This window comes from Phragmites australis, chromosome 22 (genome assembly GCF_958298935.1).
Source record: "Phragmites australis chromosome 22, lpPhrAust1.1, whole genome shotgun sequence".
Taxonomy (NCBI): domain Eukaryota; kingdom Viridiplantae; phylum Streptophyta; class Magnoliopsida; order Poales; family Poaceae; genus Phragmites; species Phragmites australis.
In genome coordinates, this window is record NC_084942.1 from 2,929,438 (window position 1) to 2,956,933 (window position 27,496).

The window sequence follows — 27,496 nt, forward strand, 5'->3', positions numbered from 1 at the left end:
TGAAGGCAAAGGAGAGAAAATCCTAAGGTGAAGGGAATGAAGGTGGTAATCCCTTCGTGATGATAACCACGAAGGAAAACCATTATAGCGTTGTAGGAAATGAGAAATTTTAGATCCGTCCGTATCAGTGGCGGGTGATGGCACGAACCAGCACTGAAACCGATCATGAGAGGCAAACTGGATGTGAGCCCTCAGCCAAAACTGAAATTTATTAAAATTTCGGGTCCAATCAAGTTTCAGTGCCGGTTGGTATATGAAACCGGCACTGAAAAAGACTACTAGTCCCGGTTCGTGGCTGAAACTGGCACTGACTGTGACTGGTAGTCCTTTTCAATGCCGGTTCTAAGCAGCTCACTCATCTTTTGTGCGTGGAAGATTAAGAATCAAGACCGATACATCTTCAGTCGCGGTTACTGTTTAACCGACACTGATGGGACACTACTTTTGATCAATTCTGTAGTAGTAGTAGTTTCCGTCTGAAATGGACAGAATATATCCTTAGCGCTTACCAATAAAGCTGAGCAAGTGAGAACAACACTTACTCATAGGAACATGAATATAAGATCTAAACTACACATCCGAAACACCGGAACATGAATGGTATGAAATTACACATCCGGTACTACCAGAAAATGAATGATATGAAACGAATTAACCAGAACTTGAATTGTCAGACCCGTTCAAATTACACTCGGCTTAAACGACAATTAAGTCAATTAAAACGAGAGTAATTCCGACAGTCCTGATATATGCTCAATTAAGCCCAAGATCTCAGTATATACCGTTTACAACATAGTTTCATCACAAGATATAAACAAAGTGCAAAAGTTTTAACTTTTATTACAGACCTTGTTCACAAATATTATGTCTACTTAGTAGCAAGGTTTTCATACACACCGGAAAGATATAAATAAACAAAAGGCTAGTGGTGTCATCGCCGGTAAGGCACCATCAGGACTAACTCAGATATTCCTCTCTACTCCTGACCATCACCGGCATCGACAGGATAAAAGTAGCTATACACGAATTCATCGTTACTTGCATCAACTTAAAGGCAGCACCTTAAGTACAAAGGTACTCGCAAGACTTACATAATATGGGTATATACTATCATAACTATAAAAGATACGTAAGACTTACACAATATGGATATATACTATCTCGACTCCAAAGATAATACATTTAGTTGAATAGTAAGAAATATCCACAAAGTTAATTTGATTTAGCGAAAAAGCACTTTAATCAACATGATGACCCGGACAGCTAGCATTGACTAACAATAAACAAAAACTTTTATGAAGTAAACTTGCTCAACTCAATTAAGTACCAGCACATGCTTCTAAAGCCCACATACTTTCTATTTCCCACACTGAATGGAACTCTATGACTGATGTCCAATGAAACTTAAGCATGCTAATGACCGAGAGCGCAACAATTCGAATTGATATTACACCCTGTAAGAATACATCTTTACCCACACAACTCGGGTCCATCCTCTTGACCCACAAGATAACTTTTCTCATACCCAAAACTATTTACTTGCACATGCTCCTATGACACCAGGGTTACCGTGAGCGTGTCCCAAACACCTCTAGCTCCCTGCCACCTTGCATCTCCTCATCCTTTTTCTTACGCATCATAGGACCGCAAATCAAGTGTAAGCACGGCATACGATAATCAGCTTATCTTACCATTAAATAGACATATGGTAAGTATGAAAAGTGCTTAAACCAACGACACCAACGATCAGTACTTAAACGATGCAAGCGATCTATGACACACGGGTCTCCTCTCTCGAACTACCCCTGATACCCGCCCACATCTCATCTCAAATCTCACCAACTCATCATCCCAACTTGCCATTCCTTTATAACAGTGATTGAAAATCCTGTAGCTCGTGAACGACGGTGACAACCACCGCTCAACTTCTACCAAGGACCTATGCAAAGCTAAGCAATTACCGCATCACTTTTAAGTTAGACCATGACACATTATACCCTAACTACAAGGATCAGGATTAACAACTTTTGTCAAAGTAGGTATGATACAACAAACAGGATCTACCCGATTCTCGACATCGACTTGCATATACGACATATAGCAAAACCTAGCAAATTGACAACAATTCATAAAAATATAGGAGAGATATGATAGATGCTTGTTTGGTGCTGCACAAACAATTTCGAGATCAGGTTCTCGATATTTTCCACGTCACTCTCTATTTCGTCATTCACTAAATAAAGAAACGATACATCACAATGAGTATGATAGCATGAAATAGGAGATGCTCCACAGTGCATGACGACCGTGAAAATACTATGCATCATGTCATGATTTTTAAATCATCAACGATTTTCTTAATTAATTTTTTTATTGTTAATTATTTAATATCTTTCTGGATTAATTAAGATTAGCTCAAAGCTTAACCCTAATTAAAAAATTAAGCATGCTTAACATGAGGGTGGGTATTTTTAATGAATAGGACATAATATAAGAAATTAAACAATTAATTTCACCAAATATAAGAAGATTAAAAAATTAATTTCACCAATTTTAGACTTAACAATAATTAATTATAAATTAATGAAGCTTAAATACATTTCGTTAATTAAACAAATCTCAGTACATATTTCATAGTTCCTAGTATTTTTATTATGTAGAGAATGATAAAAAAAATCTAAAAAAATTGGTTTTACAATTGTTGGAGCTATATTTAATTTCCTATTCATTTTACAAGTTTTTAGCCGATTTACAGTGTAACAATAAATCTATTTCGCATTTTTTCCGAAATATCCGAATATTAAAAGCCCCAAAACCTATTTGCACCCGGGGGACTCAGGCCTCGGAGACAGCGGGTGGGGCCGACTGAGTCTGACCGGGTCAAAATTGACCCGAGGCCATTGCCTCGCCGGCGCACGTGGGGAGCTACGGCGGCGCGGTGTACCGTCGGCGAATGGAGGCGAAACCCGGCCGAACGAGGGCACAAAAAGAACCAGCGCGCCACGGGGAACCCTTCTGGGTGGGGTTTAGCCGGCGGGCCTGGCCGGAAGGTGGCTGGCGGCGACGCACAGGAACGGCGGCGGCACGGCTCACGCGGACAGCCGCGCCGGTGACAGGCCGGAGCAAAAGCGGCGCGCGCAAAAGGAAGAGGTGAGCGAGGATAAGCTAACCGCATGGTCAGCTAGGGCATAGGAGCTTCGGACCGGCGGTGCGTCGGTGAGGGCGGAGAGAGACGCCGGAGTCGGGGAAGACGAGGCCGGCGCACCAAATTCGGTGGGGATTCGAGAGGGAGCCGCTGGGATTTGCTCTAAGACTCTCCGCGCGACCTTCCTCCAGGGTTCTTGCGGCTCGGGCTCGAGGGATTTCGTCGGGGCACAGCGGATTTGTATCAGCGGTGGCGGCACGTGTGCATGCTTTGTGCTCTGCTCTGTCCTGACCCCAGAGAGGAGAGCAAAATGAGGGAGGGAGAAAAGAGGGCAGGGGGAGATAAGGCCGGCGGCAGCAAGAAGGTGCGGCGCGACTCCTTGATGGCGTGACGCGTCGGCCGAAAGCACTGGAAGCCTCGGTGGCCAGCGACGTGGCCGGTTGGCCGACCTCACAGTCAACACGGCGGCGGGCAGAGAGCAGAGAGGCTGAGAGAGAAGGGGATGACGAGCGGGTCCGTGAACAGTGACCGTCCGAAGAGAAAATATCTCCTCTACTTCTCTGATTAAAAATATGTCTTACCATACTCCAAAATTTATAGGACAAATTTTGTGTAGTAAAAAAAACATGTGTAACTCATTTTAACTTTTTTTTGTCAAAACATCCTGAGCTAAATTTGAATTAAAATTCTTTAAAAATGCAACCTCTTCTAACTTGCATAGATTTTTAAGTCTTCAAAACAATTCACAAAAATTTGAGAAAATTCATTAATATTCTTTATATGGCATGGAATAATTTCTAAAATTATTTCCAACCCTATGTTGCATAGAAAAATTGTGAGTTCCTTCATAAAGCATCACTTCAATTTAATTTTAATAATATACTCAAAATAATTAAACATGATGCTAACGACGCTCACAAATGCTTAATGAAATGTTTACAAAATTTGGACTGTTACATGAATCTTTCGAAACACAAATGAGCAATCATGAATCTTGAATAAGGAAATTCGAATCTCATACTCGAAAGGAAACATAAGTACTGCACAATATAAGATCACATAAGTTATGAAAGTACTGAAACCAGAAAGATCAAAGAAAATCCAAACCATATGGCACTCAACAATCCGAGTTCGTCATGCACTTACCTTAACTTAGTGAAGACCCTGCGACACGTCCTCAGCACCAGAATTTTTGAAACCCTTGCAGCAAAGAACGTGAATTTGTGATGAATCCAACAATATCACGGAATCCCTCTTCCTTTCCCTTTTATCCTCTTCTTCTCTTCTTTACCTTCCCCTTCCTTTCTTGTCTCCCTGTTGATCCTTTTGGCTGCAGAGCAGCACGCAGGACAGCACCTACTGATCTTCCCACGTCCGCCTCATCTACCTCTGCTTCTTGCCTTGTATTCCTTCTTTTCTCTTTCTTCCTGGGCAGCAGCTGTAGCACGTAGCAGCAGCAACACGAAGCTCAGTCGTGACGTTCCGGTGATCCATGGCGAGATTAAAAATAAGACTCTATTATTAAATATAAATTGTACAGATCTAATTTTTTTAATTTTTTTAACTAATATACACAGTATACATATACATATAAGGATCTCTGGGTTCTGAGGGCCGGGGTGGCCGCCCCACTGAACCCCCCAGGGCCGGCTGACGAAGGCAGGGGTACGCAGGCAGGGCAGCAGCTGCACGGCGGCACACACGCAGCAGCACACGGTAGCAGCACGCTTCAGCAGCACACGGCAGCGGCGTAAGGTCGCAGCAGCTCGACAGGATGCAGCAGCCAGCGGCTCGGCGGCACGCAGCAGCGACAGCTCGGCGACGCACCGCAGCGGCAGCTCGGCAACGCACAGCAGCAGCAAGGCGGCAGCCGACGGCCGGACAGGACAACGGCCTCCGGCGGTGGTGTAGCCGGCGATGGCGGTGGCCAGGCTAAGCAGCGGCGAGCAGGGTTCACAAATGCGATGAAATGCGCGGTTTTTGACCGATTTGGTCCGGTTCGCATTTAGAAACCGAGCGGTTTTCGATCAAATTCAAATTCGAAATTAAAAAATTTGACAAAATTCGATTAAATTTGACCAAATTTTGACGAATTCTCCGGTTTTCGAAAAATACGCTGTGTCCAGTTTTCGGTCCTCGGTCGCATTTGTGAACCCTGAAGGTGAGCAGGGGTAGCCACTCGAATGAGTTGGCAAGGGCGACGGTGAACAGGGGCAGAGGAAAATGGATGGGTCTGCAGCCGGCCCATCCGGGCATGGGATTTTCCCTTTTTCTTCCTGAAGTGAATAGTAACCCTAGTAAAATCAAACAGCCAAAAATTATGGGGCTCGCTGCGGCTTCATCCGTTGTCCAAACGAAAGTATGAATAGTCAAACAGACTCGTTTCAACGATTTCTACACATCCACAGTTTCCAATCGTCCATCCAAGCTACAGATCAAAAGGTCAAATTTTTGCCACTCTGGACTGTACCCAGTCAACGTTCTAGTTTCCGTGTTTTCATATTAGCCGGGGTATGACAGTCATAATGTGTTCTTATGTCTTGGTTATGTTCTATGTTACTCAAGAGTACTTGGTCATAAAATAGATGTGTCTTCATGGGCATTTGGTGGATGAATATGTAGTATTAGTAAGATGTTTACTTGCTGTCCTAAAATGGTTTATTGCTTTTATTTAGATCAAGTAATGTTTTCATCTCATTTATATTGATAAAACCAGCTTTATGCTTAGAAAGGAAAAGTAAACTTGGCCTTATCCTTGCTAAATCCAACCATATGATCCTTGAATTGTGGTTATATATACATATATTAGACAAGTCTTACGAGTACCTTCGTACTCACGTGTTCTTTTTCGAGTATGGAGGCCGAGTATGGCTACTTCTGACTCGCGGAAGGTGGCGCGGAAGGTGAGGAGTAGCCGAGCTACTATAAGCTAATCCTGGGGTCGCTTTATGGGCAACGCACCACGGCTTTTGTGTTTTATGTAATATATATCCGCTGCGTTTTTAGTTGGAACTATGTCGTGATCGAGTTAGGTTATCAAATACTTGTATATGTTGGTCGAGAGCTTTCATATTAAGCACTTTACAATACAATGGAAAGAGATGCAGCATGAATGAAAGCAGATTTCGTTGACCATATTGTGAATTATTCATGCGTAGAACTCATAATAATGGGGGCAGGAACATGTTTGCGCACCAATAATTCAATCAACCATTGAAATTCTGAAACATCAACGAGCAAAAATATAAGTTGAGCAGTCGACAACCAATGCTCAATATTCAGACAAATTCACAAAACCAATCTAAGTAGCACGAGTCCTGCCGCATAACAGCTATCTTTTCAATTCTTCTTAATAACCATCACAAGAACAACTATGTGGAACAAGCTATAGTACGAATTAGCCAACATACACACCAATTCCGCCAACATATTCGTTGGCATCGGCAAAGAAGCCAACAATGCTACCATTGCTCTGCAACGGACTGCGGAAAGGAATTCCCCCACCTTCTCCAAAAGGTCCATAGATACCAGCATTGGTGACAAACAAAAGTGACGTAACAGCATTGATAACTTCACTTACTGTTCCAGAAACTTCCTTCAAAATCTCTGAAAGGCCAAACTGAATCTGCAAGAGAAGAAAAACGATTACCAACCTAGCTATTTGTACAAGGAGATACTTAATTGGTAACATGGATTAACAAAAGAAACAGAAAAGACAGACATTTATGCTTGCTTATCTCAAGAAGATAACTTTAATAAGACTGATACTCACCGTATGAAAGCTCCCATCATGACGCGGACCCTCTCCCCATGAACCAGCAGTCCGCTGCTGTCCATCACAATCACTATATGTAAACGCAAGTGAATTGATTACCTTGCCGCTATGAACAAGCACGCTTATCAGACGTCGGGGTAACACCTCCACATCATGATACCCCCATGAATTTCTACCCCAAGGCCCAATTTTCGTAATCAAAGCCTGAGTGCAAAACAATCAAACCAAAATCTGAAGAAAAAACTGAAAACTAAATAAATAGATAGAATTAATTGGAAGTAATTTGGCACCTTTTCTTTCATTGCTTTCCTCTCATGGTTCAGATAGACACCAATTGCATCAACATACCCTGTGGCATGGGCAAAGAAGCCAACAATGCTTGCATTTCCCAGCACTGGACTGTGGAAAGGAATTCCTTTTCCTTCTCCGAAAGGTCCATAGGTACGAGCACTGGTGATAAACTTAAGTGACGTTACAACATTGCAGTGATATTTGGTACACAGACCAACTGTTCCAGAAATTTCCGTCAGAAACTCCGATGGGCCAAGCTGAATCTGCAAGAAAAATTATTATCAGCCTAGCGATCACTACAAGGAGACAGACACATGTATTCTTTCTTGTCTTCAAAACATAGCTCGAATAAGATTTACACTCACTGTATCAAAGGTCCCACCAAGAGAAGGTCCGTAAGACCCCCATATACCTGCATGGTGCGGCTTTCCATAGTCGTCACTGTACGAAAATGCAAGTGCAATTACGACGTCACCGCTACGAATTGTGATGCTGTTCAGACGTTGGGGTACCACCTTGATGTCCATGTCCCTACGCCAGCCTGATTGTCCACCCCAAGGCCCAATTCTAGAAATCCATGCCTAAGTGCAAACCCATCAAACAAAAAATTAGAAGTATGAAAAGGAAATAATATAAGAATTAGGGCTTGTATACATTGATTCCAACTAAGTAGATTCCACTTTTGAACCTGAATGGTTCATGATTAGTAAATAAACAAAGCCCAATGTATGTTGGATATTAAACTTGGTGGAAACAATTGTAGCATCAGAGACTTTGGATGAGATTGGTGGTGTTGCCTAGGCTCACCTTATTTTGCTCCTTTATATCACCTTCTAGCTTTCCGATGGCACTTGCGGTCCCACCATCATCCTGCAAAATCCATATCTTACTGGAATCATTTTTTTATGAATGATCACAACAGCCTGCAAGGTAGGTGGTACCTCTTCTTTCACTGTTTCCCTCTCAGGGTTAAAATAGACACCAACTGCGTCAACATGCACCCCGGTACGGGCAAAGAAGCCAACAATGCTGCCATTGCCCTGCATGGGACTGCAGAATGGAGTTCCTCCTCCTCCTCCAAAAGGTCCATACCTACCAGCATTGGTGACAAACAAAATTGACGTTACAATATCTGCTGCATAATCTGGACTCCGACCGATTGTTCCATTAACTTCCTTCAGAAACTCTGATGGGCCAAGCAGAATCTGCAAAAGAAGAAAAACAATTATGAACCTAGCTATTTGGACAAGGTGATAGCTAATGGGTAACATGGATTAACAGAAGAAATAGAAAATACACATATTTACACTTGCTTATCTCGAGAAGATAATTTTAATAAGACTGATACTCACCGTATGAAAGCTCCCATCATGAGGCACACTCTCTCCCCATGGACCAGCAGTCCGCTGCCGTCCATCACAATCACTGTATGTAAACGCAAGTGAATCAATTACCTTGCCACTACAAACTACCACGCTTATCAGACGTTGGGGTAACACTTCCAGTTCCAGATCATGATGCACACCTCCAGGTCCACCCCAAGGCCCAATTTTCATAGCCTGAGTTGCAAACCGATCAAGCAAAAAAAAAAAAAAAAAACCTATTAACTAATGATCAGTAAATATGCAAAGCCCAATATACATCTTGAATATTGCTACGGAATGATGATGGTGTGGAACTTATCGTGCCGATGCAATGCCTCTACTTAAATGCACTTGGTTATTTTGTGTTTTGTAACAGTATGATGTGCTTATGGTTCTAAGTGACATATTGGCGAGGAGTCTGGGATGTTACAGCCTTGAGGGGATGAAGATTTCACAATAACTTGAGCTCAAAACTCAGAAGAGCCATTCTTCCATGAAAACATGACTATTTTTTAAAAAATCAATAGAAAAAAAATCCTTCTCTGGAACTAAGGAAAAAATTACCTTCATGCATGTAAATGCTTTAAACTAAGGGAAAAGGGTAGTTCATTAGCAGTTAAGAGTATTACTGGGCTTTGAACTCCATAAATATTTACTAGTTCATATGAGTATATAGTTCTTTTCTGCTAATAGTAAATAAATGTTCTGGTTCACACTTGGGCAAACATTATAATTAACTTAACAGAGTATATGGATTGATAGTGTCTTATCATACCTTATGCACAATTTCTGCCACAGTGGGTACCTTGCCCACAATTTCTGCTACAGTGGGTACCTTGCCCACAATTTCTGTCTCATTCAGGTTATGCACAATTTCTGCTACAGTGGGTCTATTCTCTCTTTCAGTACCCACACATTTTATAGCTATTTTGATACATGTGTCCACTTGATATAATTCTCCTGTAGGGTACAGTGATGTTGTCTGTATCCTATTCCTCCAATTCGTATTTACCTATGAAATCGAAATACAAAGAAAGAATTGAAGATGGAGTGGTATACAAAAGTAGAGAGAATTCCCTGTTTGCCATCAAAAGATGTGGTGGTTCCTTATTTGCCACTGAAAATTTCCATCTTCCTTATTTGCCACTGCTTCTAATTTTCATTCCTTATTTGCCACTGCTTCTAATTTTCTTTCCTTCCTTGCCATTTTATCCCAAAAAAAGACAGATTTGCCCTTGGAGAGCCACCGACAGTTAATCGAAGTTTAGGACTATTTAGGGACCGAATCATAGAATGTGATGTACTAGAGAGTTGTAAAAAAAAAAATTTATGTTTCCATAGAATTTTTTAACGCTGAATTTGGATGAATAAATCAAGAGATATGAATTTCTGAAGTTGTGTTGTTTTCCAACATTTGTGACAATAATTAGGCATAACAAAATTCAGAATTAATTTTTGTGGTGAATACCAAAGTTGTATATAATTTTATTTAGATAATTTTAATGTCCAAATTTGTTGTGTTTACTGTTGTAGAAAAATAGATATGAAAATAACAAGGTGAAATGCAGTTCATACCTATGTGTATAGTTCACTTTGTTATTTTCATATCTATTTTTATACAACAGTAAACACAATAAATTCGTACATTAAAATTATCTACACAAAATTTTATACAACTTTGGTATTCACCACAAAAATTAATTCTGAATTTTGCTCTGTCTAATCATAGTCACAAATGTTTGGAAAACATGACTTCAGAAATTCATATCTCCTGATTTATTCATCCAAATTGTTCAAATGACAATTGTTCTTTACATAGACAAATAATTTTTCTTTACGTAGACAAATAATTTTTCTTACCAGCTCAATAAATTCTTGGGAAGGCATATCTGCATATTTGGAGTGGCCCAGAGGTCCTGTCATTATGTCTATGATTATCACACCTAAGCTGAATACGTCATACTTTTCAGAGATTTTGCGCTTTGTTATGTATTCCGGTGGCATGTAGTTACTGCATGATATCGAACACAACTATTTTCATACAAAGTTAGTAAAATAAGTTGATCATTTCTCATAAAGTATCAACTTACGCTGTTCCTATAATATTTTTGGTGGTATAGGTTGTTGTTGAAGCAAAGAGTCTTGACAAGCCAAAATCTCCAATTTTTGGCATCATGTTCTTATCCAGCAATATGTTTGCAGGTTTTAAGTCCAAATGGAAAATTGAATATTTGGATCCATTATGAAGGTAATCTAAACCCTCAGAAATCCCCTTAATTATTTTGTAACGTGTGTCCCAATCAAGTCCGCAGGATTCATCTGTAGAAGTAAACAGAAAGTACGTTACCATGTAAATTTAGAGATCAATTCTCTTTACTTACATATAAAATATTAGTATACTCTAAGTAGAGCACTGTCATACCAGAAAGATGTTTGTCAAGGCTTCCACCCTCCAAATATTCAAAGCATAGAGCTCTTTCTACCATCTGAGCAAAAACATATCCTCCGTTCTGCTCAAAATGTTTATGCCGTATTTCATAGCAGTAGCCAACCAGTCGTACAATATTTTTATGCTGGACCCTCATAAGATTACTAAATTCATTCTTAAATTGCACATCGTCAAGCCCCGGCATGTGATGAAGCTTCTTCACAGCAATCTCTACCCCATTATGTACTCCCTGTTAAAGTCATGAAGATGCCTTGTTAGTATATACGTGGTCATGGGTTTCTTATAGTTAGTAATGTGGTGGTATCATTAATATGAAAAATAGCAATATAAGTATATTAATTGATAATACCTTGAAAACTTGTCCATACCCGCCACTACCAACTTTGTGCTCCTCAGAAAAATCATGCGTAATATCTTCTAGCAATCGTAATGTAATATCCGTTGGCGTCGAACTTGCATGCTGTGAATTATTCTCCATGCTGTTTCTTCTTTTGAAACGAGGGCATCTCTAGGTTTCACTATCATTGATAACAGATTAAAGGTTTACAACAACGAGCCAGGCTAGGGGTATAAAGGTAACCAAACACACCCTAGGAGTATTCATCATGACCCGCAGGCAGATGTATTATTGCTAAAATTTGTTTGCAAGTGCTTAGTCTCTTCTAATCATCCAAGCAAGTTGCACAATAGTAAATTACCCGGGCCACATAGATGGTGAAGTTAAAATATGTCCACAAGGCCGGGCGACAAGCCACCAGCTCTGCTCCTTGTCATGGCGTCTTAAACAAATATAAGCTAGTAATAAGCAGGTGTGACATAAAATGTTTGCTTTTATAAGATGCCTTGCTTAGCTGTATATATGTACCTGATCATAGGACTTAGTTGTATTGCATGACATGTTATGGTTTAGTTGTTCAAAAACCAAAAACTCCGACTCCTTGCACCTTACGCAATCAAAAGAAAGACAGGGATCGTATGACCATACATGGATGAAACCTCATGTCAGTCAAAGGCTTTTCCAAAATCCAACAAATGAACACGACTAGTTGTTCCATGCACCCTCCCTAGCTAATTCCGTCCTAGTTTATGCACTCTGCAAATTTTAAAAAGGCTGTCAAGTCTATGAAGTCAAGAAATGAATCTCTCCATGAAAGCAACATGCTACCAACTCTATTAAATTTCATGTTCAGAAAAGAACCTTAACATTAGATAAAGGGAAAAATGCAAACCCCCAAAAGTCACTTGGATTTTGACTTTCCCCCCTAAAGTTGTTTTGTTGCAAAAAAAAACCCCAAAGGTTTGGTTTTGTTGCAAAAACACCCCCAAAAATTCAAACAAAATTTTAAAAAATCACCAAAAATTCTAAAAAACTAGAGACAATTCTAAGACCTTTTGTGAATTTTTTTTTCAAAAATAATATCCTTCGCATCATATTTCATGGAGAGTAAGTTTGAAAAAAAAAGAAAAACGTGCAGCTCATTTATTAATTCGAGTTAAATGCGTAGTTAATTATTTACTAATCCAAAAATCATGAAACAAATTTTTTTAGTCTTCTTACATGATCCTCTATCTTGTAAAAATACATGAAATCTTGATATAGTTATTGTAACGTGCAGGATTGAGTAAATGTGTTGCAGATAGATTAATTCATAACTAATCCATAACACCCCCAAAATTAGTGAAACCACTTTTATTAGTTTAATTAAATAATTATTTGTGTAAGAAAAATAATGGTAGATATGACAAAGTTAAAATAACATGAGTTAATAAATTAGCTGCACATTTTTCTTTGTTTCCCAAACTTCCTCTCCATGAAATATGATGCAAAGGATATTATTTTTGAAAACAAATTTCACAGAAGGTCTTAGAATTGTCTCTAGTTGTTTTTAGAATTTTTTTGTGATTTTTTTTATTTTTTGACTTTGGGGGGTACAAAGTCAAACTTTTGGAGGGCTTTTTGCAACAAAACAACTTTTGGACGCGCCTTATTTCTAGACTCCTCTAGCGCACTCCCCACCCCCAAAAATGCGAAGGGCAGGAAGAGGCCGTCAGGATGCGTCGAGCGCCAACAGCGTCTTGCCGAGGTCCCGCCTCATGAACGAGGAGGGGGTGGAGAAGGTCCGGAAGCTAATGGTCCCCGCTGGCCAGCGTGGAGCGTCGATGGTGACGCCGGCCAGCTACCCACCCACCCCGCGCAGGCCCGGGCAGATCGTGGTCTTCGTCTCTTTCGTCGCCACCGGTCTGGTGCCGCCGTTCTCAGTGTTTCTTCTGCAAGTGCTGGACACCTTCGGCGTCCAGCTGGCCCATCTGAGTCTGAACTCAGTGGTCATCCTGGCGGTCTTCGCCCACCTCTGCGAGATGTTCGTGGGGGTGCCACCGTCAGTCGCACTCTTTCGCCATTTCTTCATCCTTCGAGCGGCCAGGAAGAAGAAGGGGTCGGACGAGGTAGAGGTCGTGGGCTGCTGTAACTTTCGCCTGCGGGAGGGACTCGGCGACGCCTACATCCTGTAGGTGTTGTGTGGCAAGTAGGATGACTGGCGCCGGGACTGGGTTTACATCGACGTCTGTCCCCACGACCGCCTCTCACTACCCCGATCGCCGACGGAGCCCAACAAGCCGATCTGGGAAGCCGCCCCCGCGGAGGATGCTCGCCTGCACCCAGTGCTGAACCGCATTGAAGATCTACGCTGGGCGGGGCTTACCTCACTTATGGTGGTCGCCGACTTCCTGCGCGCCGTCTGGCCCCCCTGAGGGAACGCACCCGCTTCGCCTGGATGTACACCGGGTCCCGCGACTTGACGAGGACCTGCATAGGCGAGGATGGGGACCTCAACGAGGGGGCTCTGGCGAAACTGCTTAAGGTGGTGACCGGCGTCGATGACCTCGCCCGGGCGATCCTGCCACACGAGGAGCTGGCGCTTTGCGCAAACCCGGGCCTGGCGGCTCTGCAAGAGTCGATGCCGGCCTTTGACGCCCCGGGGCTGGTTGACCGTCCAGGGCGTCGAGACCCCGGGACTCTGCACATCCCGGGGGTGGACGATAATGGAGGGCGGGGCGCCACCGCCGACGACAGCAGGCCACCGACCCCGGGCAATAAGGGGATGCGTCCCCCAGCGTATGTCCCTCAATCGTCCTTATCCTCGTCGCCGTCACCTTCGCGACGATGGCCGATGGCAGGCGGCGCGATGGCGGGCGGCCAGTCTTTGGGAGCAGACTCCGGGGCGGAGGCTGGGACTAGCTCACGGCAACCCGGGGGCCAGAGCTTGACCGACGGCGCGATGGCTGGCGGCCGAACTGGCCAGTCTTCGGGACTAGACTCTGGGGCGGAGATGGGACTAGCTCACGGCAACCCAGGGGCCAGAGCCCGGCCGACGGCACGACGGCTGGTTGCCGAACCGGCCAGTCTTCGAGAGAAGGCTCCGGGGCAGCCACTGGGACCAGCCCACAACGACCCGAGGGCCAGAGCCCTCCCCCGAAAAGAGGAGGTTGGAGCCTGGGCCTGAGCCCAGGCCGCAGGACCCAGAGTTCCGGATCCCGCAGTCCCGATGGCGGTACCACGGGCCCAAAACCACGTAAGCCCCTTTTTCTTTCTCGAGCACATTTTGCCCTGATTTTGGCTGGAGGTTAACCTGTTCTCGTTTCAGGCCGCCCAAGGACTCTACAGGAGGCCAGAAGTCCCCGGAGTAGCCGAGACCATCCCCTGTCACTGAGTTGAGCACCCCGGCGGGCTCCGAGTCGAGGGCCCCGGCCAGCTCTGAGTTAAGAGCCCCGATCGACCCTGCCCCGAGCCCTCCGAGGAAGGAGCAACCGACTGCAGGGGAGGTGGTCGTGACAAGGGTGGTGCCGGCACGGCGGCCATCGGGGTCCCCGAGTGCCTCTGCTGAGAGGGCTCGTATGGGACCCAGCCCTGGTCATCCCCTGGCTATGCCCCGGAACCCCTCCCTGAGGTGCTGGGAAGCGCCTGGGCGGTCATCGAGCGGCTCGAGGCGGCCGTTACGACAGAGAAAGTCGAGCTCGAGAAGGAGCGTGCCACCCTAGTCGACGAAAGGGGCCGGCTGGAGGAGGCCTGCAAGTTGCTGGAGACCTGTGTGGCCTCGGCTCGCTCGGCCTACGAAAAGTCCATGCAGGAGGTGGCCGCAGAGCAGGAGGCATTGGAGGAGGCCCGCGACGAGGCCGTTGCCGCGCAGGAGAAAGACGACCGCTTGGAGCGGCTCACGGCAGAGTGCGACCGAGCGTCGCGGAGGCGCGCCGGTGAGCTGGATGCTCGTGAGGAGCAACTTGCCCGATGCGAGCGGTAGGTTGCCTCTCGGGAGGAGGCAGCCAGGCAGAGGGAGGAAGCCATGTGGTCTGCACAGGCGGACCTTTGCCGTCAGAATGATGATCTTGAGCGTGGCCGCGCCGCTGTCCTCCGCCGAGAGGAGCAGGTCACCCTGCGTGAGAAGGATGCTGACTTGGCGTTGTCAGCACTGGCTGCCTATGAGGTGCAGGTCACACGGCATGAGGCGAGTGCCGATTTGGCATCGTCAGCACTCGCCGACCGGGAGGAGCGCGTCGCCAAGCAGGAGGTCGACCTAGCCGCCCGAGAGGAAGCCATCAAGGCCCGGGCCGAGCAACCGGAGCAGACCCGGATCGAGGTGGTTGCCCGACTCGAGGAGACACGGGCCACGAAGGGTGTCCCTGCCATGACCGCCGACAGCAGCAGCCTCGAGGCTTGGCTGAAGAACGCCGAGGAGGAGCTTGATGATGTCCTTTCAGAGCGGACGAATGTGAAGCTGATGATGCGGGACATCCTTCGGTGGGCGCAAGACTCCGTGGAGGTAGCCGGGCTGGGGCGTGTGTTTGTGGGTCACCAGGGGCTGGAAATGGAAATAATAGGCCACCTCGCCCTGGTGTTCTCAGAGATCGCCCGCGCCTCGAGGCTCTCCCTGCCGCTGTCCAGGAGCTGGCGACCCGGGAAGGGCATGCGCTGGCCCAAAGTGTGGCCGAGCACATTCTTGCCTGCTATCGCAGCCGAGACCCCACCTTCCCGCTGGAGCCAGCTCGGCAGGGAGTGGTTGAGGCACAGGAAGCCGCCGCCCGGGCGACCGTCCGCGACGTCGCCACCGAGGTGGCAGAATCTTTTGTGCGGGAGCCAGACCCGAGCAGTGACAACAGCAATGAAGCGTGCCCGCCTCCTTAGCCTGTAAAAAGTTAGGGTTTTTGTTCCTTTTGAATGTTGTAAATATGGGAGTGATTCCCTTCTGAACGGTTCCTTTCAATGTAATAGAAGCCATTCTTGTACTTGTTCTTTATGTTGTACTTGTTCTTTATGTTGTTTGTTTTTCCTTGATGTCCCGAGAGGCACTGGCCGGGCTGAGCCCGGCATTCTTCCCCCGAGAAGTTAGGTTGCCCCGGCCACTCATGTTCGAACAGTGGAACCACTTGAGCGTCCAGCCCCCGAGCCCTCGCGAGTGCGTGGCTGCTGAGTCAAAGAGACACATACACGAACTTCTTTGCTCGGGAGGCGAATCCACTTGGCACGGTACATGCCACGACCAGTGAACGCTTTTCACCCTGCGACCTCTCAAACAAATAGACCGGAGACGCGTGCGGGTGGAAATGCAACCAAGAGTCCCCATGGTTTAGTGGTGTCCAGGGTAGGACTAACTAGGCCAAGCACCGACAGCCCGCCCCAGGGGTCTAGGCGGTCCCGACCACTCATGTTCAAGAGGTAGGATTACCCGAGAACCCCAGAGGCTCAGTAGTGCTCGGGGTACTGCCAAGCTAGCCGGGCACCACGGCCACCATAAAGGACCTAGGTCAGCCATCGCCGCCTGTACGGTACACCGACTACTGTTTGTTTTTGTCGTTCCGGAAAAGTGAACACGAGGGCGGGGTTTTGTGCGCGAGGAGACTGCCTCGCTGAACAGATTAGCATACGAGGGTCCCGAGGATAACTCAGGAAGAATAGTAGATGCCCTGAGCTCGGGGCGCCCGGGAACATGGGTTCCCTCGTGCAGAGCGCCTAAGCCCCCAGGACATCCTTTTAGCACCCGAGCACTGGAAACCTGGTAATGGAACCAGGGCCTAGGCGGTCCCGACCACTCATGTCCGAGTGGTAGGATTACCTGAGGACCCCAGAGGCTCGAGTAGCTCCCTGGGCACTGAGGCCCTTGTGGTCGGGCTGCTTGGTTCTCGAGCATTTATCTGTAAGCTTGAAAAATAGGCAAAGGTTCTTTGCTTGGTGCGCTCTGTTAGTGTGGTACTCATTATAGAATGCTCTCATTTTTTACCCGAGACCTCTCAAATACCTAAACCGGTGAAGTGTACAGACAGAGACATGACCAAGAGGTCTAATGGTTCAGTGATGCTCGGGGTAGGACTGACCAGGCCGAGCACCGACAACCCACCCCTGGGGTCTAGGCGGTCCCGACCACTCATGTTCGAGCGGTAGGATTACCTGAGAACCCCAGAGGCTCGGTAGTGCTCGGGGTACTGCCACGCGGCCAGGCATCACAGCCTACCACGACAGACTTAAGTTAGCAATCACTGCCCGTGGCGCATACGTACCGGGATCCGTTTTTATCATCGGGAAAAATGAGAGAGCGTGTTTTTTCTCGCATAAATCGAGCATCTCACCAAGCAGATTAAACATATGGATTCCAGAGGAAAAACTCAGAATAAGAGTAAAATGATCGTATATTGATGATTAATACAGAAGTGATGAAAATAAATAGCAAGTGCTAACTTACATGGTTGGTGGCAGCCCCGGGCCAATTTGGGCAGGGGGAAGACCCCTGACCTGGTTGGCCCGAGCACAAACAAGCTCACCTAGGGGTAAAACTTGCGTAGATGCTCGATGTTCCACGTGTTTGGGAGAGGCTGCCCGTCTTCTGTGGCCAGCCGAAACGAGCCTTGCTGCGGGGCACCAGTCACGATGAAGGGGCCTTCCCACATGGAGGAGAGTTTATTCTTTCCTTCGCGCGTCTGGGCGCGTCGGAGAACTAGATCCCCAACTTCGAGTGATCAGGACCAAATGTGGCGCTGATGGTAGCACCTCAGTCTCTATTGATATCTGGCGGCTCGAACGGCGGCTCGTCGCTGACGCTCCTCCAAGTGCTCGACGTCGTCGCGTCTTTGCTGTTCCTGTTCGCCTTCTGAGTAAGCATTCACCCGAGGGGAGCGGAGCGTGAGCTCGGAGGAGAGGACCACCTCGGCGTCGTAGATGAGGAAGAAAGGCATCTCCCCGGTGGCTCGACTTGGCGTGGTCCGGTTGGCCCATAACACAACGGGCAGCTCGTCGATCCACCCTTTCCCATGCTTTGCCAGCACGTCGTAGGTCCGGGTTTTGAGCCCCCTCAGAATCTCGGCATTTGCGCACTCGACCTGCCCGTTGCTACGGGGATGAGCAACAAAGGCGAAGCAAAGCTTGATCCCGAGGTCCTCGTAGTATTCCCCGAACAGGGCACTTGTGAACTGGGTGCTATTGTCGGTGATGATCCTGTTCGAGACGCCGAAGCGACTTGTGATACCACGGATGAATTGGATTGCCGTGTTCTTGGTAACCTTGACAACTGGGACCGCCTCCAGCCACTTGGTAAATTTGTTGATGGCGACGTAGAGGTACTCATAGCCCCCGATTGCTCGGAGGAATGGACCCAAGATGTCCAGCCCCTACACCGCAAATGGCCAAGACAGGGGGATGGTATGAAGAGCCTCAGCTGGCTGGTGAATCTGCTTTGCGTGGAACTGGCATGCCCTGCAGCGCCGAACCAGCTCAGAAGCGTCCTGGAGGGCTGTTGGCCAGTAGAAGCCTTGCCGAAAGGCCTTCCTGACCAGCGTGCGGAATGATGCATGCCCACCGCACTCACCCTCGTGGATCTCAGTGAGGAGCTCACTGCCTTCTGCCCGGGTGATGCATTTCAGGAGGACACCGTCCGTGCCACGCCGGTAGAGATCCCCATCTACTATAGCATAGCGTTTGGACTGTCGTGCAATCCTCCCCGCAGAGGCATCATCCCCGGGAAGGATGTTTTCTTTCAAGTACCCTCGGATCTCGTCGATCCACGAGGATTCTTGAGAACTACCGACAAGCGCAGAGCACTCGCCGGGCGGCGGCACCCTGACGGGACCTCCCACTGAGGGTGCAACCTGGGTTCCCCCAACTAGGCTCGAGGGTTCCCCTTCATCCTGGTCGGCAGGCAAGATGGATGGCCGTGTGAGCCTTTCTTCAAAGGTTTCGGTCGGGACGAGTGCCCGGGCGGAGGCCAGGCGGGAGAGGTCATCGGCCAGAGCGTTGTCGCGGTGAGGTACGTACCACAGCTCCAGGCCATCGAAGTGCCGCTCTAGCCTCCTGACTTCCGCCACGTACGCCGCCATCTGCGGGTCTGCGCACTGGTATTCCTTGGATACTTGGTTGACCACCAGCTGGGAGTCACCTTTGACAAGCAGCCGTCGAATCCCGAGAACCACCGCTGCTCGGAGGCCAGCGATGAGGCCCTCATATTCCGCCATATTGTTTGTAGCTCGGAACTACAGCTACACGACATACTGGAGTACTTCACCTGTTGGGGAGGTGAGCACCACTCCAGCCCCTGCGCCTTTTAGCGTGAGGGAGTCGTCAAAGTGCATGACCCAGTACCCGGGCCCATCTTGCCCGGGGCACGCAGACAACTCTTCATTGTCGATCTCGGGGACCGACATCCACTCTACCACGAAGTCGGACAGAGCCTGGATTTTGATTGCTTGGCGGCTAACAAAGTGCAGATCGAATTCTGCAAGCTCGACCGCCCACTTGATAATGCGCCCAGTGCCTTCTCAGTTCCACAGGATCAGCCCCAATGGGTATGTGATTACCACCGAGACCTTGTGCGCCTGGAAGTAATGACACAGCTTCCTGGAAGCGATGAGGACTGCATAAAGCATCTTCTGGGCTTGGGAGTATCTTGTTTTGGCGTCTCAGAGGACTTCACTAATGAAGTACACCGGTTGTTGCATACAGCGGGCCCCGACTGCGGCCTTGCCTGAGGACTTGTTATAGCCCCCAAACTCGACGTAGTGGTCGGGACCGGCCAAGGTCTCGAGCTCGATTCCCTGGTCGGGAGGGGTCCCGAGAGCTGGAGACTGCTCGGGGGCGGCTGGGAGCTCGGACCCAGCATCCTGCCCCGAGCACTCATCACGCTCCACCACCAGTACCATGCTCACGACCTGAGGAGTGGCCGAGATGTAGAGCAATAGAGGTTCCCCCTCGGAGGGGGCCACCAGTACGGACGGTGAGGTGAGGTACTTCTTCAAGTCTTGGAAGGCCAGCTAGGCCTCCGGTGTCCAGTCGAAATGACCGGTCTTCTTCAGCAGTTTGAAGAGTGGGAGCCCTCGCTCCCCGAGCTTGGAGATGAAGCACCCCAGGGCTGCCATGCACCTAGCGAGACGCTAGACCTCTTTGAGCCGAGCCGGGGGACACATCTGCTCGATGGCCCGGATCTTCTCGGTATTGGCCTTGATTCCTCGACTGAAAACTAAGAAACCAAGGAGCTTGCCGGCGAGTACCCCGAAGACGCACTTCTTGGGGTTGAGGTTTAGGCGGGTGGTGCGGAGACTATTGAATGTCTCGGCCAAATCTTCCAGCAGGGTGGTCCGATCTCGGGGCTTGACCACGAGGTCGTCGACATAAGCTTCGACGTTGCGACCAACCTGCATATTAAGGGTAATACGCACGGCCCGCTGGAATGAAGATCCAGCGTTGCGCAAACCAAAAGGCATTGACACATAGCAATAGGTCCCCACCGGGGAAATAAAAGATGTTTTTTCTTCGTCTTTCTTGGCCATGCGAATTTGGTGATAACCCGAATTTGCATCTAAAAAAAATAAAAGATCGCACCCCGCGGTGGAATCGACTATCTGGTCTATGCGGGGTAAAGGAAAAGGATCTTTTGGACAAGTCTTGTTAAGGTCAGTGTAGTTGACACACATCCGCAGCTTACCGTTTGCTTTCGGGACGACGACGGGATTTGCTAGCCACTCCGGGTGGAGGACTTCTCAGATGAAGCCAACATCGAGGAGCTTGTTGACTTGCTCCCGAATTAACTCCTGGCGCTCGGGCGTCTACCGGCGGATCTTCCGCCTCACCAGCCGTGCGTTTGGGTGCATATCAAGGTGGTGCTCGATCATCGCCCTAGGGATCCTGGGCATATCTGACGGCTGTCATGCAAACACGTCAGCGTTAGCCCGAAGGAAGGCGACGAGCGCGCTTTCCTATTTGTCGCCCAGGTCACCACCGATTCGGATGACCTGGGATGAATCTTCGCTCACCACGACCTCCTTCGTGGGGATGGAGGCATCGGCGGCGAGTCGGAGTTTGGATGAAGAGGGTCCCGGGCCCCCTGGGTGTCCTTCGACCTCAACCCGAGCGGAGACCAAGGCCGAGTATAGCTGCTCGGCACAGGAGACGGTGCTGCCGGTCTCAGTGGGCACGGAGATGGGGCCAGCAGGGCCCGGCATCTTGACCGTGAGGTAGGCGTAGTGTGTCACTACCATGAATCGGGCGAGCACCGGGCGCCCGAGGATTACGTTGTAGGGGAGAGGGACTTCCACGATATCGAAGACGACGTTCTCTGTGCGGAAGTTGTCCCGGCTCCCGAAGGTGACGGGCAGCTCAACCTGCTCGAGGGGTAGTGTGTGTCCCGGTATCACCCCGTAAAAGGGGAGGGACGGCTTCAGGTGCTTGAGAGGCACCTGCAGCTTCTTGAATGCCTCATAGGAGAGGAGGTTCAGGCCTGCACCCCCGTCGATCAGCACTCGGCTGACCTTCACATTGCAGATGGTGGGGGACACTACCAGAGGCAGTTGCTCCACCCCTACTGTACTCGCGGGGTGGTCCGCCTGACTGAAGGTGATCGGGGTCTCCGACCACTTGAGGGGCCTTGCGACCGCAGCGCCCGGGGTTGCCGAGCACACCTCACGCCGCATTATCTTGACGTAGCGGCGAGAGGAGGGCGTGTACGCAGCTCCGTCGATGAAGGCGACGGTGTGCTCGGGCTCCTGAAACCCGAGCTCTTGGTTTTCGGGGGCGCCTTTGTCGTCGCCACCCCTGCGGCGCTCTTCGCTCTCCTTCTGGCGCCGTTCCACGAGACCTTGACCGACTGGCACTCAGTGAGGTCGTGCCAGTCAGTTTGGTGAATTTCACACCATTTTCCCGGCTCGGGCCTCGCGGGAGCGGGCTTCTTGTCGACAGCTGCCCGACGTGCTGGCCTGCGGGCAGCGCCTTCTGTCGGCAGGACGGGGGCAGCGTCGCACTTCTTCCTCCTTTTCTTTTCCCACTTGTCAGAGCGGGAAGGACCTACTTTGTCAGCAGTGGGTTGCTCAGGGCGCGGAACGTGCCATGCCCAAGCCTTCGTCGCCTTGGCGCACTTGTCGACCAACGCGAAGAGCTCCACGGTGGTCTTGACCTCGTGCGTACCAAGCTTCTTGAGCATCCGCTCGTCGCGGACGCCCTGCCGGAAGGCAATAATGATGGCGTGGGGGTGATCCGCGGAATGGTGTTGCGGGCCTGGCTAAAACGCTGTATGAATCGCCTCAGCGTCTCCCCCTCTTGCTGCTTAACGGCATGGAGGTCGCACTCCAGGCCGAGGCGCGTGAAGTGCCCTGAAAATTAGCCACAAAAGTGTGGCACAGATCATCCCAGGAGCAAATAGATCCTGGGGGTAAGTTCATAAGCCAAGAGCGGGCAGAGCCCCTCAAGGCCACGTGGAAGTAGTTGACCATCACCTTTTCATTCCCGCCCGCTGCTTGGATGGCAGTGGTGTAGATTTGGAGGAACTCGACGGGGTCGATGGACCCGTCGTACTTCTCCGGTAGTTCTGGTCGGAACTTCGTGGGCCAGTTGACCCGGCGGAGCTCGCTGGTGAATGCACGGCAGCCCGTGCCGTATCCCACGGCGCCAGCAGTTCCCTTAGGGGGGCGAACGCCAGCGCACCGGGGAACCCCGGTGGTCGCGGGCCGGCATAGAGGAAGCCTGGTCCTCTGCCTCGGCCTCACACCGGGACTCCCGGTGGCGCTTGAGAGTAACGCGCGCATCCTTGAGGTGCAAGCGGAGGTGCAAGCAGAGGTCCTGAGCTCCTGTTCTGACCAGGGGGCGGCGCTCCGTCTGGAGCCCCCCTGACTGGTTCTGCCACCACCCGAAGATGGTCCGGCTCTTGTTGCACCGTGGTGGGAGGTGGCACGGGAACTTTCGGCAAGTACTTGCCGGTGAACCGTGCCCACAAAGGCAACCACCTCCTGCAGCCAATGGCCCTCCGGGGTTTCCCCCGCTGCCTGGACAGGCGGGTGCCTAAGGAGTGCTTGCGCCGCAAGCAAAGCACTCCTAGGGCTGGCGTCACCGAAGGTGAGTCTACGTCGTAACGGTGCCCGACGCTGTCCGGACGTCAATCTTGCAGCAGGGACGTTTGTCGCTTGCTAAAGGTTTGGCGGCCCGCCTACGGCGGCGGCAGCCCTGCTGGGCCCAGCGTCGTTGTCCCCAATGTAGGGAGGCACCGTACGGGCCGATTGCTGACGTGGCTGAGGGTCAACAGGAGCCGGGGCCTCCTGGGCCACGTTGTCCATTTCTTCGCTCGAGTTTGAGCCAGTGCGCTGAAGACGATGTACGCCTGCCATTTTTCCTGCAGAAAACAAGGCAGCTTCAAGGATGCAAGCCCCCTACCTGGCGCGCCCGCTGTCGGTGGATGAACACCGCAAGCGGGGATCCCGAGTGACCCCCTTTGAGATTCAGCTAGTGGGCTGATTATGGATCTATCTCGTACGTGGATTTAATGCGAATGTGTGAGATCTAGGCGGGACGGACGATCGTCAGCTAGTAAGAGTAAATACTCAAGAGATTTTAGACAGGTTCGGGCCGCACGGAGCGTAATACCCTACTCCTGTATGTCTGATGTGTTATTAATGCTCTTGGAATTCCTTTCTCTGGATCTCTGTGTTACAAGATTTTTTATCTATCTATCAAGTCTTGAGCTTCGGTCTTCAAGTGCCGGTCTCTTTGAACTTAACGAACTTCTAACTTAGCCTGCTGAACCACTTCCAGTCTTGACCTGTTCTTCTATGAAGTGCTCCCCCCTTTTATCCTACCGGGGGGAGGCTCGGCGTGCCCAAAACAGGGGCACGAGTTCCCGGAAGCCATAAATGGAAAGCAACCATTATGGGTTGTCAGCTTGATGTTATAGGGATTGAAAATGAGCCCTTCGGCCGGTCCCGTCGCCCATTACGCCCAACTTTAGCAGGTGCAGGGAGGTCCCATCGGGCAGCCGCTGAATATCCCCGCATGCCCGTTCGGTCAGAGCAAATCTGACATGGCAGGGTGGCAGGTGATATGCCTCGAGCCCAGCGACGATATCTTCATGCCGTTTCCTTTATGGGCCCTGCAGGGTGACGTGCGATGGGACCTGTCGCATTAAATGTCCCCACACCTTCCTGCCAGACGGTGGCAGGGACTGACGTACTCAGTACAACAGGCGTGGGGGGTGGTTGGATGTGACCGGCCACGCTCCCTCTTAAATGCAGCATCGGGCCTCCCACTAATTGACACCTCACCGTGAAGCCCTTGTGGGGTCCACCAGCAAGGGGCTTCTCAATTCCTCGGGGAACTCTGGGTACTCGGGGATCAACTGTTCATGGCCTCGAGCACCCTCTCCCGGATTTGACTCTTCTCGGGTCCTCGGGGAACTCCGGGTACTCGGGGGCTAACTGTTTATGGCCCCGAGCACCCCTCCCGGAACTGGCTCTTCTCGGGTCCTTGGGGAACTCCGGGTACTCGGAGACCAACTGTTCATGGCCCCGAGCACACCTCCCGGAACTGGCTCTTCTCGGCCCTCGGAGAGATGGTCCCCGAGAGATGGCGCCACGTGACATTGTGCTGTCCTGGCCTCGGGACTTGCAAACCCCTGATTCCCAGATCACTGACAACTGTTGTTGTTGATGTGAACTGACAGTAATGAGCGGACATGAATGCGTGACTAAAGTGGATCCAATGGAAAATTCGAGTCCGACTCCTATTTCACTGTCAGTGCATAACGAACACCGGTTGTTGATATGAACCGGCAACAATGATAATAACCTATCACTGTCGGTTATTTTCTAAAACCGGCAGTAATGAGGTAGATCCACATGTTAGGAACATTAGCTACAGCGAGGAAAGTGGCCTGAGAGGCCACCGATCCCAGGATGTTAGAATATGTAATAGATTCAAAAGCTACTGCTACCGCTAGCAGTTCAGAAATCAGAACTATAAAGACAGAAAATATAAAGCAGCCCTGCTTGTTCACCCACAGATAGGGCACACTCAGTGCCATCTCCAGCGTCGAACCGAGCAGCAAAATCTAGAAAGTGATGCTCCAAAAGCTAGCTACTACTCCAGGCTGTTCTATATCTCCTATTAGAACTAGCTAAGCTTCGATGCGATTAACCAACGAGAAATCCTTTCACATGACATGATTAACTAACGAGAGCTAGAGCAAGAAGGAAGTGATAAAGAAAACCAATAGAAATGGAAGAGCGCAGCTTAATTCTAGTGCATATGAAACTCACATTTGAGCATAGCTAGAAGCAAGAGTTTGCATGCACTAACCTGGAAAGAGGAGAGGCCCTGCAGAGGGGGAGACGGTTCCGGCCTACGCGCGTATGGAGAGGGAGAAGTAAGCTCTCCTTAATTGACTTGACAAGGGAGAGGCCCTGCAGAGGGGAGAAGGTACCGGGCTACACGTGAACAATAATTTTTTTTGGATTGGTCAAGCAAAAGACCACTGTAGTTGACTTGACTTGACTTGGGATTGGTAAGCAAAAAAGCAAGAACGCTTTCCATTGCTAAACACCCTAAAGTACTGGATGCAGAACGAGATCGTGCAGCAGTTAGGAACAAGGTTTTATGATGGGATCTTAGGTAGGGCCGACGATGCCGAGGCGGCATCCGTCTCTCACCGCGCGATCTGCTTCTTCCGGGCATCAAGGGCCACCGCCGTTATCTCGACGTCGGTCTCGAGTACCGTGACCTCCTCCTCCTGACAGAGGACTTTGGCGCAGCCACGCTCGAGCTCGTCGTTCTGGTGGGCCAAGTCCGCCTGAGCAGACTGCGCCACCTCCTCTCTTTGGCCAACCGCCTCCTCCCGAGACAGCAGCTGCCACTCCTGAGCAAGCAGCTCCGCGGCTTACCTCCGGGATGCCTAGTCGAGCTCGGTCGCGAGCCGCTCCATGCGGCTGGCCTTCTCCTGCGCGGTGACGGCCTCGTCGCGTGTCTCCTCCAGGGCTTCCCACTCCTCGGCCACCTCGCGCATTGACTTCTCGTAAGACACGCGGGCCGAGGCGATACGGGTCTCCAAAAGCTTCCGGGCCTCTTCCAGTCGGCCCCTCTCAGTAACCAGGGCGACACGCTCCTTCTCAAGCTCCGCCCGCTCTGCCGCCACGGCCACTTCAAGCCACCCAATGACCTCCCGGGCGCTTCCCAGCACCTTCGGGAGGGGTTCCAGGGCCTGGCCAGAAGGTGGCCGGGGGCTCAGGGTCCCCGATGGCTGCCGTGCCGACGCTGCTCTTGTCACGACCACCTCCCCCGCGGCCACTTGCTCCGCCCTCGGAGGGCTTGGGGCAGGATCGGTCGGCGCTTGCTGCTCGGGACCGGCCGAGGCCCTCGGATCAGGGCTGGCCGGTGCCCTTAGCTCCAGGTCCGTTGGCGCTCTCGGCTCTGGAACAGGCGCGCTCGGCCCCAGAATAGGGGCAGGCCTCGGCTCCTCCGGTTGCCTTTGGCCTCCTGTGGGGTCCTTGAGCGGCCTGAAAACAAAAAAGATTAATGACAAGCCAACATCCGGGCAGGTATGCTCGAGACAAAAAGGGAGCTTACGTGGTTTTCAGCCCGTGGTACCTCCACCGAGACTCCGGAATCCGGAAGTTGGGGCCCTGTGCTTCGGTCTGGGCTCTGCCTTCCTCCTCTTCGGGGGAGGGCTCTGGTCCTCGGGCCGTTGTGGGCCGGCCCCAGCGGCTGCCTCGGAGCCTGTCTCCGGCGGCTGGTCGGTCCGACCGCCAGCCGTTGCGCCGCCAGCCGGGCCCTGGCCCTCGGGCTGCCGCGCCCTAGGTCCGGCCTCCGTCCCGGACTCCGCTCCCGAAGATTGGCCGCCTAGGCCGCCCTCCGTCGCGCCGCCCGCTACCGGCCGTTGTCGCGGTGGTGACGGTGACGATGATGAAGACGGTTGAGGGACGTATGCCCGAGTATGCTTCCCCTTGTCTCCTCGTGCCGCCGGCCTGCTGCCCTCAACAGCGGCGCCCCGCCCTCCGTGGTCATCCACCCCGGGGATTTGTATGGTCCTGGGGTTACGGCGCCCTGGATGATCCACCAGGCCCTGGGCGTCGAACTCCGGCATGGATGCCTGCAGTGCCGCCCGACCAGGATCCGCGTAGAGCGCTAGATCCTCTCGGGGCAGGATCCCCCGGGCGAGGTCGTCTACGCTGGTCACCACCCTCAA

The 27,496-nt window shown here is 50.3% G+C and overlaps 1 protein-coding gene and 1 long non-coding RNA gene across 3 annotated transcripts; both read right to left on the bottom strand.

The window, feature by feature from the left end:
- Positions 1-651: 651 nt before the first annotated feature.
- On the bottom strand, positions 652-3,600 carry LOC133904987 (uncharacterized). Its single transcript, XR_009907541.1, has 2 exons — positions 3,171-3,600; positions 652-2,233 (listed from the first exon to the last, which is right to left on the bottom strand). It is a non-coding gene; the product is annotated as an uncharacterized LOC133904987 (long non-coding RNA).
- A 2,740-nt stretch (positions 3,601-6,340) lies between these two features.
- LOC133904347 (mannose/glucose-specific lectin-like) lies at positions 6,341-25,771 on the bottom strand. Of its 2 annotated transcripts, none has more exons than XM_062345813.1 (13): positions 25,615-25,771; positions 11,374-11,542; positions 10,998-11,253; positions 10,666-10,894; positions 10,436-10,586; positions 9,411-9,587; positions 8,564-8,770; positions 8,153-8,416; positions 8,019-8,081; positions 7,577-7,792; positions 7,211-7,474; positions 6,918-7,124; positions 6,341-6,770 (listed from the first exon to the last, which is right to left on the bottom strand). In XM_062345813.1, exons 2-13 carry the CDS (start codon positions 11,500-11,502, stop codon positions 6,543-6,545), a joined length of 2,391 nt encoding a protein of 796 aa, XP_062201797.1. In that variant the 5' UTR covers positions 11,503-11,542; positions 25,615-25,771; the 3' UTR covers positions 6,341-6,542. The 2 variants fall into 2 exon arrangements, with proteins under 2 accessions (XP_062201797.1, XP_062201798.1); XM_062345814.1 differs by lacking the exon at positions 25,615-25,771 and adding an exon at positions 12,010-12,099.
- Positions 25,772-27,496: the final 1,725 nt, after the last annotated feature.